At 36.1% G+C, this 18,553-nt stretch overlaps 1 protein-coding gene across 1 annotated transcript in view; it reads right to left on the minus strand.

The window, feature by feature from the left end:
• Positions 1-221: 221 nt before the first annotated feature.
• Positions 222-18,553, minus strand: part of LOC144967809 (uncharacterized) — a 28,797-nt gene continuing 10,465 nt past the window's right edge. Inside the window, exons 9-14 of the mRNA XM_078905466.1 lie at positions 17,747-17,793; positions 17,491-17,564; positions 16,008-16,132; positions 14,769-14,918; positions 13,860-13,945; positions 222-11,565 (exon numbers count right to left, since the gene is read on the minus strand). Of these exons, the coding sequence (XP_078761592.1) occupies positions 1,321-11,565; positions 13,860-13,945; positions 14,769-14,918; positions 16,008-16,132; positions 17,491-17,564; positions 17,747-17,793 (10,727 nt within the window). The 3' untranslated portion in view covers positions 222-1,320. The remainder of the gene's footprint in view (positions 11,566-13,859; positions 13,946-14,768; positions 14,919-16,007; positions 16,133-17,490; positions 17,565-17,746; positions 17,794-18,553) is intronic.

Below are 18,553 nucleotides of genomic sequence, written 5' to 3' on the forward strand. Positions count from 1 at the left end.
AGCTGACTTCAGACCTTGATTGTTAAATGCGCATTATTTTATACTCTCGTGTAGATTCAATCACTTATCTTAGAAAACAACGGCTATTTACGATCGTTAATAATAAAACTCAATAAACCTTATACAATCGGATATATCCAGTTTTAACTTACGAGAGAAAAAAATCACATCAAAGCAGCTATAGTAAAACCAGAAAAATTATGGATCAATCAAAACGCAAATTTGAATATCTGCAATGTAGTTTATTGTGCAATTTAAGATCCTAACATAAATTTACACGTATAATATAAAACCTTTTACGTGTAAAACATGTGGATATATTTTAGATGATTTTTTTATTTAAAATGCAACATCCATATAACAGATTATCATATGTATACACATAGTCATAAGTCAATGGAACACGCTTGCAAATTTTTACGACCAAGTTTTATATCAGCCAGTGCTTGTCTTGTCTGAAACTAATTAACAACTGTCGTACTCTGGAAAAACTCGTATTTAAACATTTGGCAGAAAACACGTTCTTCACACATTTAAATCGAACGATATTTGAAGAATGAGTTTTCTGGCCACATTTTTAAATACTGGTATTTCCAGGGTAGTGAAGTTAACTGGATAAAATATATTTCAATATTAAGGTTCACTATTTTTTAACTCGATAAGACCACCTATTGTACATTTTCAGCTATTTGTTCAAACCTTAAACTAAAGAGATTTTGTGACACCCGGCATTCGTCTGTTTCTCAAGTCTGGATTTATTATCAATATAAAGCAAATAATGGAACAGTAAGGAAAACTAATTGTGACAATGTTTCAATGGGTTTTAACAATATACGACATTAGCTGTAATGGAACATATAAAATGACTACGACATGGTTTCAGATGCGCATCAGGCAATGCATTTTAAAAATTACCAGTATTCTTTATATAAAAGACGAAACATTACTGTATTCACAAGTTAAGGCATCATATGAATTCAGAATCTATTGATAAATTAGTCAATGACCAAAAAGATTCATAAAGATATGATACAAAATGACTGAATTGCTTTGGTTCATCGAGTAAATTACAGGAAATAAGACTAATTAATTAATTTATGAAATTATTCCCTCGTGTGAATCTAACTTTTTTTAAGCACAAAAACACTGAAGAATACAAAATTGCATCGAATACATTCTTATCCTAACACTAATTGTAATGATTAACCAATCTCTATTTAAATGACGACAAGTCGTTAAGTAATTGTCCAACAATATTTCCGGAATTGATAGCAAAAGTTTTATATGTCTATACAACAAGAATAAAATTAATAGTAATTACTACCAACCACCATGGTGAAACCATGGGTTATTATAAAACATCATGGGATCTCCCCACTGTTGCCCTTGCCACATCCAGGGAAACCTGGGCAAAAACCAATTATAGTTATTCCCCCTTCCAGAATTATTCATCCAGCGCTTGCCCATCCAGCGACGCCATTTTGATGTCCAACCATCAACGCCGTCGTTGTTTATCTTAGATTCATTCAGCCAATCAATTCTTTGGTCATTCTGTACTCTTTGTCTGTGCTCTAGAAGTTGCTTCATTATATTCTCATTATGTGATCTTAAGTTGTTGCCCTTTGAATCAGAAGTTGCAAAAGATTTGGTTTTCCAGTTTGCAGGCTGTTTTTGAAAATTGAAATTCTCCTTATTTTCATGTTGTGATGTTTGTCTTTTGTTTCTTCCGGTTCTGGAATCAGTATTAGCAGATTCCCTTACAAATCTCATGTTGTTGTACCATGGATACCATTGATAGTTCATCCAATGGTTCCGCCCATTTCCATACCACATTGGACTGTCGTAGCCCCAACGTTTAGTTCTACCAGTGTCTTCAGTGTCTCTCTTGTCTCTGATTTCTTGTGAAATGTTAGAATCCGAATTTCTTGGGTACCTCATGTAGTTCCATCTCTGCCAGTTGTAAAAGGGATACCAACGGTTCCCCATACCATTCCAATTTCCTTGTCCGTACCAAGGGTACATCATACTCCACATCCCAAACCTTTTTTGTCTCGGACTGTTTTCTTCAGTTTGTCTTTTCTCTCTTGAGAGATGTTCAGTAGTGCCATCTGTCATAATTTCAGTCTCCCTAGAAAACCTCATGTAATTGTTGTTCCACGGGTACCATTGGTAATTCATCCACTGGTTCCAATTCCATCCATTTCCATACCACATTGGATTGTTGTAACCCCAGCGTTTGGGTCTCTCAGTTTCTTCAGCGTCTCGCTTGTCTCGAGATTGTAAAGCGTCATGTGATTCTATGTCCCTAGGAAACCTCATGAAGTTCCATCTGTACCAGGGATACCAACGGTTCCACATTCTATTCCAATTTCCTTGTCCATACCACGGGTACATCATATTCCACACCCCAAAGCGCTTTTGTCTGGAAATATCTTCTTTGGTGTCTCGTTTCACTCTGTCTAAATCTTCATTAACACTAACATCGTCTGTCAGATCTTCAGATTCCCTAGCAAATCTCATATAGTTGTTGTACCACGGGTACGATTGATAATTCATCCATTGGTTCCAATTCCATCCATTCCGATACCACATCGGGTTGTTGTGGCCCCAGCGTTTGGATCGGACGGATTCTGCAGCATCTCGTTTGTCTCGGATTTCTGGTGTGCCTTCTAAATTTGAGTGTCTAGGGTACCTCATATAGTTACCTCTGTACGAATTGTACCAGGGATTCCAACGGTCCCACATACCATTCCAATTTCCTTGTCCATACCACGGATACATCATATTCCACATCCCATACCTTTTCTGTCTTTGAATTTTGCCCTCGGCGTCACGTTTTACTGTTCCAATGTTGTTCGATGTGTTTACTGTGTCCTCAGTTTCCCTGGCAAACCTCATATAGTTGTTGTACCATTGATTCCATTGATAGTTCATCCAATAATTCCATCCAGTTCCCTGCCACATTGGGTTATTGTAACCCCAACGTTTGAACCTTTCAGTGTCTTTGGTATCTCTTTTATTTCTGATTTCCTGAGTATCTTTTACATCCTGAAAATTTGAATTTCTTGGATATCTCATATAATTCCATCTATTCCAGTTGTACCAGGGATACCAACGGTTCCGCATACCATTCCAGTTTCCTTGTCCATACCAAGGATACATCATATTCCACATCCCAAACCGTTTTTGTCGTTCAATACCTTCACCCAAGTCACGTTTTTCTCTATCTAAATGTTCGACATTGTGATTTGAATCATCTTCAGACTCCCTAGAAAACCTCATATAGTTGTTGTACCATGGATTCCATTGATAGTTCATCCACTGATTCCATCCATTTCCATACCACATTGGATTGTTGAAACCCCAACGTTTCGTTCTGTCAGTGTCGTTGGTATCTCTCTTATTCCTTTCTCCTTGGCTAAGGGTGTCTTCCTCTTTTTGGACAGGATTTCTTGGATATCTCATATAATTCCATCTATTCCAGTTGTACCAGGGATACCAACGGTTCCATACACCATTCCAGTTTCCTTGTCCGTACCAAGGAGACATCATATTCCACATCCCAAACCGTTTTTGTCGTTCGTTACTTTCTTCTACATCACGTTTTTCTAAATGTTCAACGTTATGATTTGTATCATCTTCAGACTCCCTAGAAAACCTCATATAGTTATACCATGGGTTCCATTGATAGTTCATCCAATAATTCCATCTATTTCCATACCACATTGGATTATTGTAGTCCCAACGTTTAGGTCTTTCATTGTCTTCAGCATCTCTTTTGTCTCTGGATTCTTTTGCAGTTTCAGAATTAAAGTTCCTTGGGTACCTCATGTAATTCCATCTGTTCCAATTGTACCCAGGATACCAACGGTTCCACATACCATTCCAGTTTCCTTGCCCGTACCACGGATACATCATATTCCACATTCCATATCTTTTCTGTCTTAGGCTTTCGTCTTGGACATCCCGCTTCTCTCTTTCCATATCGTTCGTGTTATCTACCGAATCTTCAGATTCCCTAGGATATCTCATATAGTTGTTGTACCATGGATTCCATTGATAGTTCATCCACTGATTCCATCCATTTCCATACCACATTGGATTGTTGTAACCCCAACGCTTCGTTCTGTCGGTGTCTTTAGTATCTCTCTTATTCCTTTCTCCTTGACTAATTATGTCTTCCTCCTTTTGGACAGAATTTCTTGGATATCTCATATAGTTCCACTTGTACCAATTGTACCAGGGATACCAACGATTCCACATGCCATTCCAGTTTCCTTGTCCGTACCAAGGATTCATCATATTCCACATTCCAAACCGCTTTTGTCGTTCATTACTTTCTTCTACATCACGTTTTTCTAAATGCTCAACGTTATGATTTGTATCATCTTCAGACTCCCTAGAAAACCTCATATAGTTATACCATGGGTTCCATTGATAGTTCATCCAATGATTCCATCTATTGCCATACCACATTGGATTATTGTAGTCCCAACGTTTAAGTCTTTCATTGTCTTCAGCATCTCTTTTTTCTCTTGATCCTTTTGCGGTTTTAGATTTAAAATTTCTTGGGTACCTCATGTAATTCCATCTGTTCCAATTGTACCCAGGATACCAAAGGTTCCACATACCATTCCAATTTCCTTGTCCGTACCACGGATACATCATATTCCACATTCCATATCGTTTTTGTCTTAGATTTTCGTCTTCAACATCGCGCTTCTCTCTTTCTATATTGTTCGAGTTCTCTACTGAATCTTCAGATTCCCTAGGAAACCTCATATAGTTGTTGTACCATGGATTCCATTGATAGTTCATCCAATAATTCCATCCATTTCCATACCACATTGGATTGTTGTAACCCCAACGTTTCGTTCTGTCTATATCTTTGGTATCTCTCTTATTCCTTTCTTCTTGGCCAATGCTGTTTTCCTCCTTTTGGACAGAATTTCTTGGATACCTCATATAGTTACCTCTGTACGAATTGTACCAGGGATACCAACGGTTCCACATACCATTCCAGTTTCCTTGTCCGTACCACGGATACATCATATTCCACATACCATATCTTTTCTGTCTTAGACTTTCGTCTTCGACATCCCGCTTCTCTCTTTCCATATCGTTCGAATTATCTACCGAATCTTCAGATTCCCTAGGAAACCTCATATAGTTGTTGTACCATGGATTCCATTGATAGTTCATCCAATAATTCCACCCATTTCCATACCACATTGGATTGTTGTAACCCCAACGTTTCGTTCTGTCTGTATCTTTGGTATCTCTCTTATTCCTTTGTTCTTGGCCAATGCTGTTTTCCTCCTTTTGGACAGAATTTCTTGGATACCTCATATAGTTCCACCTGTACGAATTGTACCAGGGATACCAACGATTCCACATACCATTCCAGTTTCCTTGCCCGTACCAAGGATGCATCATATTCCACATTCCAAACCGTTTTTGTCGTTCATTACTCTCTTTCAAGTCCCGTTTTTTTCTATCTAATTGTTCAATATTATGATTTGAATCATCTTCAGATTCCCGAGCCAACCTCATATAGTTGTGCCATGGGTTCCATTGATAGTTCATCCAATAATTCCATCCATTTCCATACCACATAGGATTGTTGTAACCCCAACGTTTAGATCTTTCATTGTCTTCACCATTTCTTTTGTCTCTCGAATCTTTTGTGATTTTGGATTTCAGATTTCTTGGATACCTCATATGATTCCATCTGTACCAATTGTACCCAGGAAACCAACGGTTCCACATACCATTCCAGTTTCCTTGTCCGTACCACGGATACATAGTATTCCACATACCAAATCGTTTCTCTCTTTGATTCTTATCTTCAACATCACGCTTCTCTCTTTCCACATCGCTTAAATTATCGTTTGTATCTTCAGATCTCCTAGGAAACCTCATATAGTTGTTGTACCATGGATTCCATTGATAGTTCATCCACTGATTCCATCCATTTCCATACCACATTGGATTGTTGAAGCCCCAACGTTTCGTTCTGTCAGTGTCTTTGGTATCTCTCTTATTCCTTTCTCCTTGACTAATGCTTTCTTCCTCTTTTGGGGATACATTTCTTGGGTACCTCATATAATTCCATTTGGACCAATTGTACCAGGGATTCCATCGATTCCACATACCATTCCAGTTTCCTTGTCCGTACCAAGGATACATCATATTCCACATCCCAAACCGTTTTTGTCGTTCCCTATTGTCTTCAACACCACGTTTTTCTCTGCCTAAATGTCTAATGTTGTGATTGATAACATCATCAGATTTCCTTACGACCCTCATGTAATTGTTATTCCACGGGTACCATTGGTAATTCATCCACTGGTTCCAGTCCCATCCATTTTCATACCAAATTGGATTGTTGTAACCCCAGCGTTTGGATCTCTCAGTTTCTTCGGCATCCCGCTTGTCTCGAGTTTCTGAAGCATCGTGTGATTCTGATTGCCTAGGATACCTCATAAAGTTCCATCTGTTCCAGGGATACCAACGATTCCACATACCATTCCAATTTCCTTGTCCGTTCCACGGGTACATCATATTCCACATACCATATCGTTTCTGTCTCAAATTTTCGTCATCGGCTTCGCGCTTCTCTCTTCCCAGATCGTTTGAATTCTCGGCTGAATCTTCAGATTCCCTCGCAAACCTCATATAGTTGTTGTACCATGGGTTCCATTGATAGTTCATCCACTGATTCCATCCATTTCCATACCACATTAGATTGTTGTAACCCCAACGTTTCGTTCTGTCAGTGTCTTTGGTATCTCTCTTATTCCTTTCTCCTTGACTAGTGCTGTCTTCCTCTTTTGGGGATACATTTCTTGGATACCTCATATAATTCCATTTGGACCAATTGTGCCAGGGATTCCATCGATTCCACATACCATTCCAGTTTCCTTGTCCGTACCAAGGATACATCATATTCCACATCCCAAACCGTTTTTGTCGTTCCCTATTGTCTTCAACACCACGTTTTTCTCTGCCTAAATGTCTAATGTTGTGATTGATAACATCATCAGATTTCCTTACGACCCTCATGTAATTGTTATTCCACGGGTACCATTGGTAATTCATCCACTGGTTCCAGTCCCATCCATTTTCATACCAAATTGGATTGTTGTAACCCCAGCGTTTGGATCTCTCAGTTTCTTCGGCATCCCGCTTGTCTCGAGTTTCTGAAGCATCGTGTGATTCTGATTGCCTTGGATACCTCATAAAGTTCCATCTGTTCCAGGGATACCAACGATTCCACATACCATTCCAATTTCCTTGTCCGTTCCACGGGTACATCATATTCCACATACCATATCGTTTCTGTCTCAAATTTTCGTCATCGGCTTCGCGCTTCTCTCTTCCCAGATCGTTTGAATTCTCGGCTGAATCTTCAGATTCCCTCGCAAACCTCATATAGTTGTTGTACCATGGGTTCCATTGATAGTTCATCCACTGATTCCATCCATTTCCATACCACATTAGATTGTTGTAACCCCAACGTTTCGTTCTGTCAGTGTCTTTGGTATCTCTCTTATTCCTTTCTCCTTGACTAGTGCTGTCTTCCTCTTTTGGGGATACATTTCTTGGATACCTCATATAATTCCATTTGGACCAATTGTGCCAGGGATTCCACCGATTCCACATACCATTCCAGTTTCCTTGTCCGTACCAAGGATACATCATATTCCACATCCCAAACCGTTTCTGACGTTCATCATTGTCTTCCATTGAACGTTTTTCTCTATCTAAATGGTCAACATTATAATTTGCATCATCATCGGACTCCCTGGTAAACCTCATATAGTTGTACCATGGATTCCATTGATAGTTCATCCAATTATTCCATCCATTTCCATACCACATTGGGTTATTAAATCCCCAGCGTTTTGACCTTTCAATTTCTTCAACTTCTCGTTTGTCTCTGATTTTTGAAGCGTCCAGTAATTTTGAATTTCTTGGAAACCTCATATAATTCCAACTGTACCAATTGTGCCAGGGATACCACCGGTTCCACATACCATTCCAATTTCCTTGTCCATACCAAGGAGACATCATGTTCCACATGCCAAATCTTTTCTGTCTAGCATTATTGTCCTCGGTGTCACGCTTCTCTCTTCCCGTATCATCCGATTTGTTTATCGTATCTTCAGAATCTCTGGCAAACCTCATATAGTTGTTGTACCATGGGTTCCATTGATAGTTCATCCAGTTGTTCCACCCATTTCCATACCACATTGGGTTGTTATAGCCCCAGCGTTTGAGTCTTTCTGTGTTTTCAGAATCTCTTTTATTTTTTATTTGTAAAGCATCGTCTTCATTATCTAATTTTGAATATCTTGGATACCTCATATAGTTCCGCCAATTCCAGTTGTACCAGGGATACCAACGGTTCCACATACCATTCCGATTTCCTTTTCCATACCAAGGGTACATCATATTCCACATCCCAAATCGTTTTGATCTCAGATCTTTCTCCTCGGCATCACGCTTATATCTTTGTATGAGTGTTGGATCGTCAATAGTTCCAGACTCCCTATTAAATCTCATATTGTTATACCACGGATTCCATTGGTAGTTCATCCACTGGTTCCAATTCCACCCATTCCAATACGACATCGGATTGTTGTAACCCCAGCGTTTGGCTCTGTCGGTCTCTTTGGTATCTCTTTTGTCTCTTGTTCCTATATCACTTTCCGCGTCAGAATTTCTTGTATACCTCATGTAATTCCATCTGTACCAATTGTACCATGGACGCCAACTGTTCCACATACCATTCCAGTTCCCATTCCAGGGGTACATCATATTCCACATGCCGTGACGTTTTTGTATTTCATTGCTATCACTAACATCGCGCTCCTTTCGTTCCAAAATCATCTTCGATTTTGTAAGAACTCTGTTTGTGCTCAAGGTTTTGTCAAGCTTTTTATATCTTAAAATTTTCCAACTTTCCCAAGGCATCCAAGAAGCAACTCTCATTGAAGATTTATTCTTGTTTTTTATTTTTTTGAAAAACTTTTTCATATGACTGAGTTTATATTTTTCAACATCGTTTACGCTACGAGTTTGTCTTTTGTTTTGGGTATCAGATTCACTCTTCTTCAAACTGTTAAGTTCATCACTTGACTTTCTTACAAATCTTCTAGTCCACATAAAAGGTCCCTGATTTATCATGGCAAATAAACTTGACGGGTCGTTTCCATTTACCCATGGTTCCCCTCTCATTGAATTTGACCATTGAACCCTGTTAGGGGAGAATTCTTGCTGTTTCCAATTCGCTTGTTGAAACTGATTGGGCATATTGTGTGCATTATTTGGAAGTTTGAATTTGCCACTCATCCTCTCGTGAAAACCTTGTTGAGGACCATTATTAATTTTCCGTTTGTTCCATGTCATGCCAACCAAGGATGGCATTAGGAAAGCTGCAAAATTGGATGGTACTTCATAATAAGGATCCATCCATTGCATATCATTTTGCAGAGAAGGATGTCTTCCAGTGCCCCATTGTCTTTCATTTCCTGGACCTGAAAAGGAAGGGATACTTCCACCCATTGAAGAGAATGTAGCTGGATTATTGTAGCCATTTTGGTACCTGTTGTTTGGCCTTTGATTATCTTTCCATTTTCCGTTAGAATTGTAGTCATACGTTTCTTTGGTACTGGCACCCCACTGACTCGATTCCTCCTCTAAGCGTTGTCCCCAATTGTCTTTCATGCCATATTTGCTGCTTTCGACTGTCTTCCAAGTATTAGTTGAAGAGGGACTCTGAGACATGAATCTATTGTCATTTTGCTTAAATTGTTTTGGTTTACCCTGCTTGTTTTTGAACCAATTATCAAAAGAAAACGCTCTTTTCAAATTCAAATCTCTATCATCAGCTTCGGGTTCAGTTGTTTCTCGTCTACTTCTTTTAGCTAATTTGTATCTTCTCCACATATGGTTTTGATAAGGGTAAACTGTTCCACGCCACCAGGGTAACATGTTATGATTGTACATGTAGCATGGGTACCAGAAAAGGGGGAATCTTACTCTAGATCTCCAGGAAAAATAGTCGAATGGAGGAAAACAATAGTATCTAGGCCATAGATTCCTCATAGCGGACAAGTATGGATTTCTTCTAAGTCTCTGTACGTACAAAATCCATCTCTTGTGTCTATTGTCTTGTTTGAATTCATTTCCATCGGCATTGCGCTTTTCTCTAGAGTCAGATGGATTTTCTTGTGTGTCTGTTTCACTTGTAAGTATTCCCTCCCCGTTCAAAACTTTCTCTTCCTTTTCTGTTCCAATTTCGTCCCATATTTTTTCTAAATCCTCAAACCCTTCAATTGTTCCATTCTCTCCATCTGTTTTGTTGGGCCCAATGTGCTCATTCTCCCACATAAATTTCTCCAATGCCCAGGACATCCAGATGTCAAAAGGGCTAGGTCTGAAATCTGCCATTATCGGATTCCACTGTATGCTATTTTCATACAGATCTGTTTCATTTATTTCTGTGTTGTGATTTTCCTTTTCTTTCGCGGCATTTTCGTCCCGTTTCTCTCTCAGATTTGGTGCTTGTGTTTCCTCATAAGTTTTACTTATTCCATTATCAGAGGACTCGGCATTTCTTGATAAAGCTTTTCTCATTCTTGTCATTGTCCTCCATAACAGAGAGGCTGATGGGTCAAGGTTCAAGACTAGAGGGTAAGCACTCAGTCCAATAAAAGGCAGTTGAGGATTTTGTGACATCTGATTTTGCATTGGGAAATTTGTCAATGGTCTTGGAGTTGCGTCAGCGTTAATCGTATTGCTAGGTGACCAAGATTGAGCTGTCGGCTTCATGTTCATGCCCTGACTTCCCGTTCTAAAATCGCTTTGTTCTTTTTGTATCGGACCAAAATTTTGATTTTGCTTCTCATTCATAAATTGCGACCTAAAAGGAAAATTTGCTCTAGCGTCATTTCTTTCATTTGTATTAAAATTTGCCATTGGATTTGTTACTCCCAAATTACTCTGAGGTCCAAAACTTGATTGCTGATTAAACAACCGCTGATACTGTTTCATTAACGGGTTTGACAGCTGTCCTTTATTGTTATTCATACTTGGATATTGCCTGGGAAAACCACTGCCACCAAACTGGAAATTATTGCTGTTAGGCTGGGATGAACTGGAAATGCCTAAACCACTAACCTGTCTTGGACTTTGCTCTGGGCTTTTATTCTGGGACGATGGACTGTCCGTGGCACGTTTGAAAGCCAAAGGCCCACCCATTAGGACACCTGGTAATACACCACTTAACATGGGTCCTCCCGTCATTGGTACCATGCTGTCCATATTATCAGGAGACCAACCAGAGAGTACGTCTTGTACCCACCAGAGAGAAGCGCCTCTAAGACCCCATGCTTTCGTTTGTTCCCCTTCGTAGCAAGCAACTTGCCCTTGACACAGACCGTTCTGTGGATAGCTGTAAGGGTCCAATGCCATCCATCCCGACGCCTGCTCATTTTGCAGAAAATAGTCCCACTCTTCCTTCAAACGGTCTTTCATTGATGCCCGCTTCACTGATGCCTGTCAAAGAAAATTATGACGAGGATATTAACAATTATTGAAATAGTTGTTGGTTTTGTTTTGTGTTTGTTTTTTGTTTTTGTTTTTTGTTTCTTTTTTGTTTTTTGTTTTTTGTTTTGTTGTGTTTTTGGGGGGGGGGGGCGTTTTGCAACATTCATTTGCTGATGCTTTTGAAATGTGAAATTATAGAAGATCGGAAAAAATACAATGAACAGCAGTGACACGAAAGATCACATTTTTACAAAGATTATTGGATTAAATTCAATTCGACAATAAAGAAAAGAAATATTCTTATACAACAGTTTAAAACAAACATTATTCTGCAGCGTTCCTTTGGAACTACACACACTATACTTCTGGCGCAAGGCTCTCAGCAAAGATAATTTCTTAATATATGACCCTTCGTCTCAAAACGGTATTAAGTCGGGATGATTAAGATGCTGAAAATGGAATTTGTAGCCAGAAATTTCATGCTTAAGTTGAGTTTATATGCTTTATATAGGAGAAGGAATATCATATTTCACTGTGCTAAATACCAATGTTTCATATTTTTTACCAGTTAACTATAATTTGACTTTTTAGTATCTGGTCCATTCCGACTTAATACCGTTTTGAGACGATGGGTCACATATGTAAAAGAGGAAAGCTGGTAAGCAGAAAATGTGCTGTTTCGACCCTAAGTCAAAACATCTTCATAGTATAATTCTCCACATTAATCCGGCATTATATTGGATGCTCAAAATGTGGAATGAACGTTGGAATGGACAGAAATATGACGTTTTAGATCTGTATTCGTTTTTTGTTGGGGCTCTTTTTTGTTTTTGTTTTTTTTCTGTTGGTTTTTTTTTTTTTTGTTTGTTGTTGTTTTTTTGCTTTGTTTTGTTGTTTTTTCTTGGGATTTTCTTTGATTGTTTTTTTTTTCTTTTCTGTTTTTGTTTATGTTATTTTTGGGGCTTTTTGTTTTGTTTTGTTGTTTGTTTTTTGTTTTGTTTTTGCTTTGTTTTGTTTTATATTGTTTAGAAATGTAAGTCTTTTCTTTTTTGTTATTGTAATGTTTTGAGCTTGTTTGTTTGTTGTTATTACGTGTGTGTGTCTTGTTCTGTGTTATTTTTTTTTATTTTAAATTTATTTTCTTTTTCTTTTCCTTTTTATCATTTTTATTTGGGTTTTTTTTAAATTTCGTTTTCCTTTTTCATATTACAATTTAAGAGGCTCATTCTATTAGTGGAAATATTATCATAGTTTGATTTCTTATAAACTATAGATTCTTTAGTATCCATTTCATCTGGTCCTGAAACCATTTAAGGTGAAGAGCCACACAAAGGTAATCTACAGCCTTTTGTCACAATCTCAGAAATGCCGATAAAATGTTACACACTTCAAATACCTGAGGTATTCTGTGTAATTTCGACAATAAAGAAAAGAAATATTCTTATACAACAGTTTAAAACAAACATTATTCTGCAGCGTTCCTTTGGAACTACACACACTATACTTCTGGCGCAAGGCTCTCAGCAAAGATAATTTCTTAATATGTAAAAGAGGAAAGCTGGTAAGCAGAAAATGTGCTGTTTCGACCCTAAGTCAAAACATCTTCATAGTATAATTCTCCACATTAATCCGGCATTATATTGGATGCTCAAAATGTGGAATGAACGTTGGAATGGACAGAAATATGACGTTTTAGATCTGTATTCGTTTTTTGTTGGGGCTCTTTTTTGTTTTTGTTTTTTTTTTCTGTTGGTTTTTTTTTTGTTTGTTTGGTTGTTTTTTTTTTTTGCTTTGTTTTGTTGTTTTTTCTTGGGATTTTCTTTGATTGTTTTTTTTTTCTATTTTGTTTTTTTTATGTTATTTTTGGGGCTTTTTTTTTGTTTTGTTGTTTGTTTTTTGTTTTGTTTTTGCTTTGTTTTGTTTTATATTGTTTAGAAATGTAAGTCTTTTCTTTTTTGTTATTGTAATGTTTTGAGCTTGTTTGTTTGTTGTTATTACGTGTGTGTGTCTTGTTCTGTGTTATTTTTTTTTATTTTAAATTTATTTTCTTTTTCTTTTCCTTTTTATCATTTTCATTTGGGTTTTTTTTTAAATTTCGTTTTCCTTTTTCTTATTACAATTTAAGAGGCTCATTCTATTCGTGGAAATATTATCATAGTTTGATTTCTTATAAACTATAGATTCTTTAGTATCCATTTCATCTGGTCCTGAAACCGTTTAAGGTGAAGAGTCACACAAAGGTAATCTACAGCCTTTTGTCACAACCTCAGAAATGCCGATAAAATGTTACACACTTCAAATACCTGAGGTATTCTGTGGAATTTTTCTGCCATTCTCGCCAAGTCGAGAACACTTCTCCATGCGTCACAAAAGCTGATCTCAATACCACCTGTGAGCAAAAGAAAAAGTCTTCAGTATCAAAAAGTACAATTATTTAAAGAATGAATTACTTCATTCATCACCATAATTTGATAAAACAGTTTCATTGTGAATGAAAACTGTTTTGAAAGGACACTGTCATTTATCAGGTAAAGTATTCCTATATAGCACATGGAATCGGAATGTATCCCGGTCTCTGTGATAATAATAATAATAATAATAATAATAATAATAATAATAATAATAATAATAATAATAATAATAATAATATAATAATAATAATAATAATAATAATAATAATAATAATAATAATAATGATAATAATATAATAATAATAATATAATAATAATAATAATAATAATAATAATAATAATAATAATAATAATAATAATAATAATAATATAATAATAATAATAATAATAATAATAATAATACATCATCATCATCATCATCATCATCATCATCATCATCATCATCATCATCATCATCTCATCATCATCATCATCATCATCATCTCGTCGTCATCATCATCATCATCATCATTATTATTATTATCATATTATTATTATATTATTATTATTATTATTATTAATTATTATTATTATTATTATTATTATTATTATTATTATTATATTATTATTATGACTATTATTATTATATATTATTATATTATTATTATTATTATTATTATTATTATTATTATTATTATTATTATTATTATTATTATTATTATTATTAGTATTATTATTATTATCATTATTAAATGTGAATCTGTGGAAATGCTCTAAATAAATGTTCAAAATGTATATTTTATTTATATTTAAACCACAAACCTTTGAATTGATTCATCCAATCCTCATCTCCAACTCTGTCATCTCCATTGACATCGACAAGATCAAACATTGTAGAGGCAATGGTCGAATTCACACCGTACCTTGTACTTTGTTGATCGAGATATTCGTTACGATTAAGACTTCCATCCCCTAGATTGACAATAATATATAATGCAGTTGTTTTCAATAAAGCAGTCCTCTTTAATAAAATAAAAATAAAATAAAATAAAATTCCCTTTATTCATCCCATAAGGGAATTTTTTCTCTTGGATCTATTCCAAGGGAAGACTGTAATAACCCAGGCGTCAGCTGCAGTGCAGCGCCGCAAATTGAGCTAGGGCAATGTGACTTGTTCTATGCCAGACAACGCAGCGGCGGGTGATCGAACTCGGTACCTTCCGGGCATGAAGCAAAGATCCGACCGCTGAGCCACGCTGCCCTTATAAGGACTTAGGAGCAGAAGTTTGTCTCTGGTCCTTTAACGTTTAACATGTAATAACAATTGCTTGCTAGCTTTTGGGTAGGATGCTAGTGAGCATATTATCCGCAAGATTCAACAGACCCAGCAACCTAATTACGGGATGCGGGCGGAGTGGGGGGGGGGGGAGGGGGCTCAGTAAAATAATATAACATCTTGACTGCAATCGGGAAAGACACTTGTCCCTAGGTTTGTAAGACGAGTGGTCTTGCTCAGAGCTTTGGGATCCCCTTTGTATTATATAATGCAAAACATAAATTAAATAATGGAAAATTTAACATCATTAATTGTTCAGATATGAACGAAAAGGAGGAAATCTCCCAGCATAGTCAAACACATTTTCATAAAACACAACTCCAAAAATACTATTTCAGTTTCAATCAATTGTGAAGTTTTACGTTTTTATAACGAAAGTTGGTCTTTTTATACCAAATACGACATACTTTAAAATTACAAAACATTATTAATGAATACGAAAATACAAAGCTACCTGCACCAATTAAGGTTTTGGTGTTTGTTCTGTCTTTGTTTTGTTTTTTTGTTTTTTGTTTTCGTTTTCGTTTTTTTTTTAATTGTTGTTGTTTTGTTGTTTGTTGTTTTTTGTTTTTGGGGGTTCTTGTTTTGATGTTTTTTATGTTGGTTTTTTTGGAGTGGGGTTATGTTTTGTTTTGTTTTGTTTTGTTTTGTAGGGGGGTGTATTTTGTTGAGGAGGAGGAGGAGGAGGAGGAGGAGGAGGAGGAGAAAGGGGAGGAAGTCCATACCATTTGTATCAAACAGCATCATCCATCTCTTCACATTGTCTAGAGACACCCAACCATCAAAGTCATCATCGAAATCCATAACAGCTCTCATAGCATCGATGGACGGGGTCGATCTCAGTTTGGACCTGGAATTGAAGGCAAATGGTTGCGTGTAGATTTAGGTAGATGGTATAAAGTAAATATGTTCGATTGTTAATCATAACTACCGAATTGCCGTTCTCTGGAGAAAAAAAAACACATTAAAAACCCCTTGGCCATAAAAATTCGTTCTTCAAATATCGGTCGATTAAAATGACCCTTGTCCTTTTATAAACTCTCAAACCTGGGACTTCAGGACTTGGGGGGAGGGGGGTAATGAGTCATTTCATTCGATCGATATTTGAAATTATGATAATGATAATAATAATAATAATAATAATAATAATAATAATAATAATAATAATAATAATAATAATAATAATAATAATAATATAATAATAATAATAATAATAATAATAATAATAATAAATAATAATAATAATAATAATAATAATAATAATAATAATAATAATAATAATAATAATATAATAATAATAATAATAATAATCTTCTTCTTCTAGGTTCCATGCCTGGTCCAGGCTTCGGATACTGCATGAATTATCTCTCTCCATTCCTCCCTGTCTCTTGCTTTAGTAGTAATAATAATAATATAATAATCATAATAATAATAATAATAATAATAATAATAATAATAATAATAATAATAATAATAATAATAATAATAATAATGATGATGATGATGATGATGATAATAATAATAATAATAATAATAATAATAATAATAATAATAATAATAATAATAATAATAATAATAATAATAATAATAATACTTCATTTTCATCTTTTTGGAAATTCTTCGAAAATACGTAATATAATAAAAATTCAATTACAAAAACTTTAGCATGTATTTGTGCAGCTATGTGGTCTTGTGGTATGATACTCGCTTTTGAATCGGAAGGTCCCGAGTTAGAGCCTCGCTCGGCAAATAGTTGAGTCTATGAAAAGGGCTCTTTATTCACATTGTCTCACCGTACTTAGTGTAAAATGAGTACCTAGCCGTTAACAGTGTTGTCTCTGTCGGAAAAAAACCCTGTAATATCGCCTATCGGGCGTCATGTCTCGTTCTGCATGCAACGTGTTGCTGTTGGTCAGGAACCCTTTGTAAAGCGCTTTGAGCACGTTTAGTGGATATTGCTCTATATTGCTCAGGGTTGGGGGGGGGGTTTGGGGGGGGGGTTGTTTTTGCTTTTGGTTTTGTTTTTCTTTTCTTTTTCTTTTTTGTCTTTCTTAAACGTCCCGGTTTCAACTTATTGAATAAAGACATTATACCACAAGACTAAAGTAAATGTGTTACACACAATTCCATAATATATAAATTGTAATTATCTACCTTACCAAGGTATCGAATAGCATAGTTCAACAAATATTATATCCTAGAACATACCACCAGGGTCCAGAGCATGCTCTCTTTGGCAACTTTATTGATTTTCCAGAGATGCGTCTGCTTAGCTTGTAGCCCTGTGGAAGACGTTTTGAGATTTTTTATAAATGGATATATCACACTCGCCGGTCTTTTTGTTGAAAGCCTTATAAACAAGATAAGAATAGTATTTAGACGATTCGTTATAGCACGGTAACATAGATTCTCATTTTCTTGATGGTTTTGTTGATTTTATAATCAAAATTTGACTTTTACTTACCCTTTCAAAATACTGTAGATACTCTCCCTGGCTGATTCGTCCATCACCTATAAGGGACGTAAAGAGTAATTTGGACAATCTATGTATATATCTTTATTAAATACAAATTTATTTGTAACAAGGTCGTCGAGGTTAACAAGAGAAAAGGTATGCATCAAAATTTACAAATGTAAGCACCTGCCAAGATCTTTATACAATAACAAAGGAATCCCAGAATCGGAAACGGATGCCAGTTGAAATATTTTTCTAATTTCTTCAGAGATAAAATTTTAAAAATCCGAGCATCTTTTGGCCCAAACAGCCCAACCCACACATTCTCTCTTCTCTGGAAATACCCTCGATTTTCTGGAACCAGCTACGCTTGAAGGAGTACAAACAATCTCGCCAGTCCTTCAAATCAATGTGCCCACCTTTTTATCTCTAAAATTTTGGAAAAAATCGTCTTATCTAGATTATTGCGTCAAATCGACTTTAACGACTTAAATGTAGCTTTTCAATCAGCTTACAAAGCCCGCCAAAGTACTAAAACTGCCCTTTTGAGAGTATATTCGGACCTTTTGAACTATGTTGATGATAAGAAAGTTTGTCTGCTATGTTAGATTTGTCGGCGGCATTCTATACCATCGACCATATGATTTTATTGAACAGACTAGAAATCACCTTCGGTATCCGAAGCAGTGCCCTGGTCTGGTTTACATCGTATCTAAATCACAGAAAGCAAGTTGTCAAAAAAGGTATTTCTTTTTCAGAGAAACCCTCTTTTATAAGGCGGACCCCAGGGCTCTGTACTTGGTCCTGTTTCATTTA

This window comes from Berghia stephanieae, chromosome 3 (genome assembly GCF_034508935.2).
Source record: "Berghia stephanieae isolate SIO BIC M18660-M18661 chromosome 3, UCSD_Bste_1.3, whole genome shotgun sequence".
NCBI lineage: Eukaryota > Metazoa > Mollusca > Gastropoda > Nudibranchia > Aeolidiidae > Berghia > Berghia stephanieae.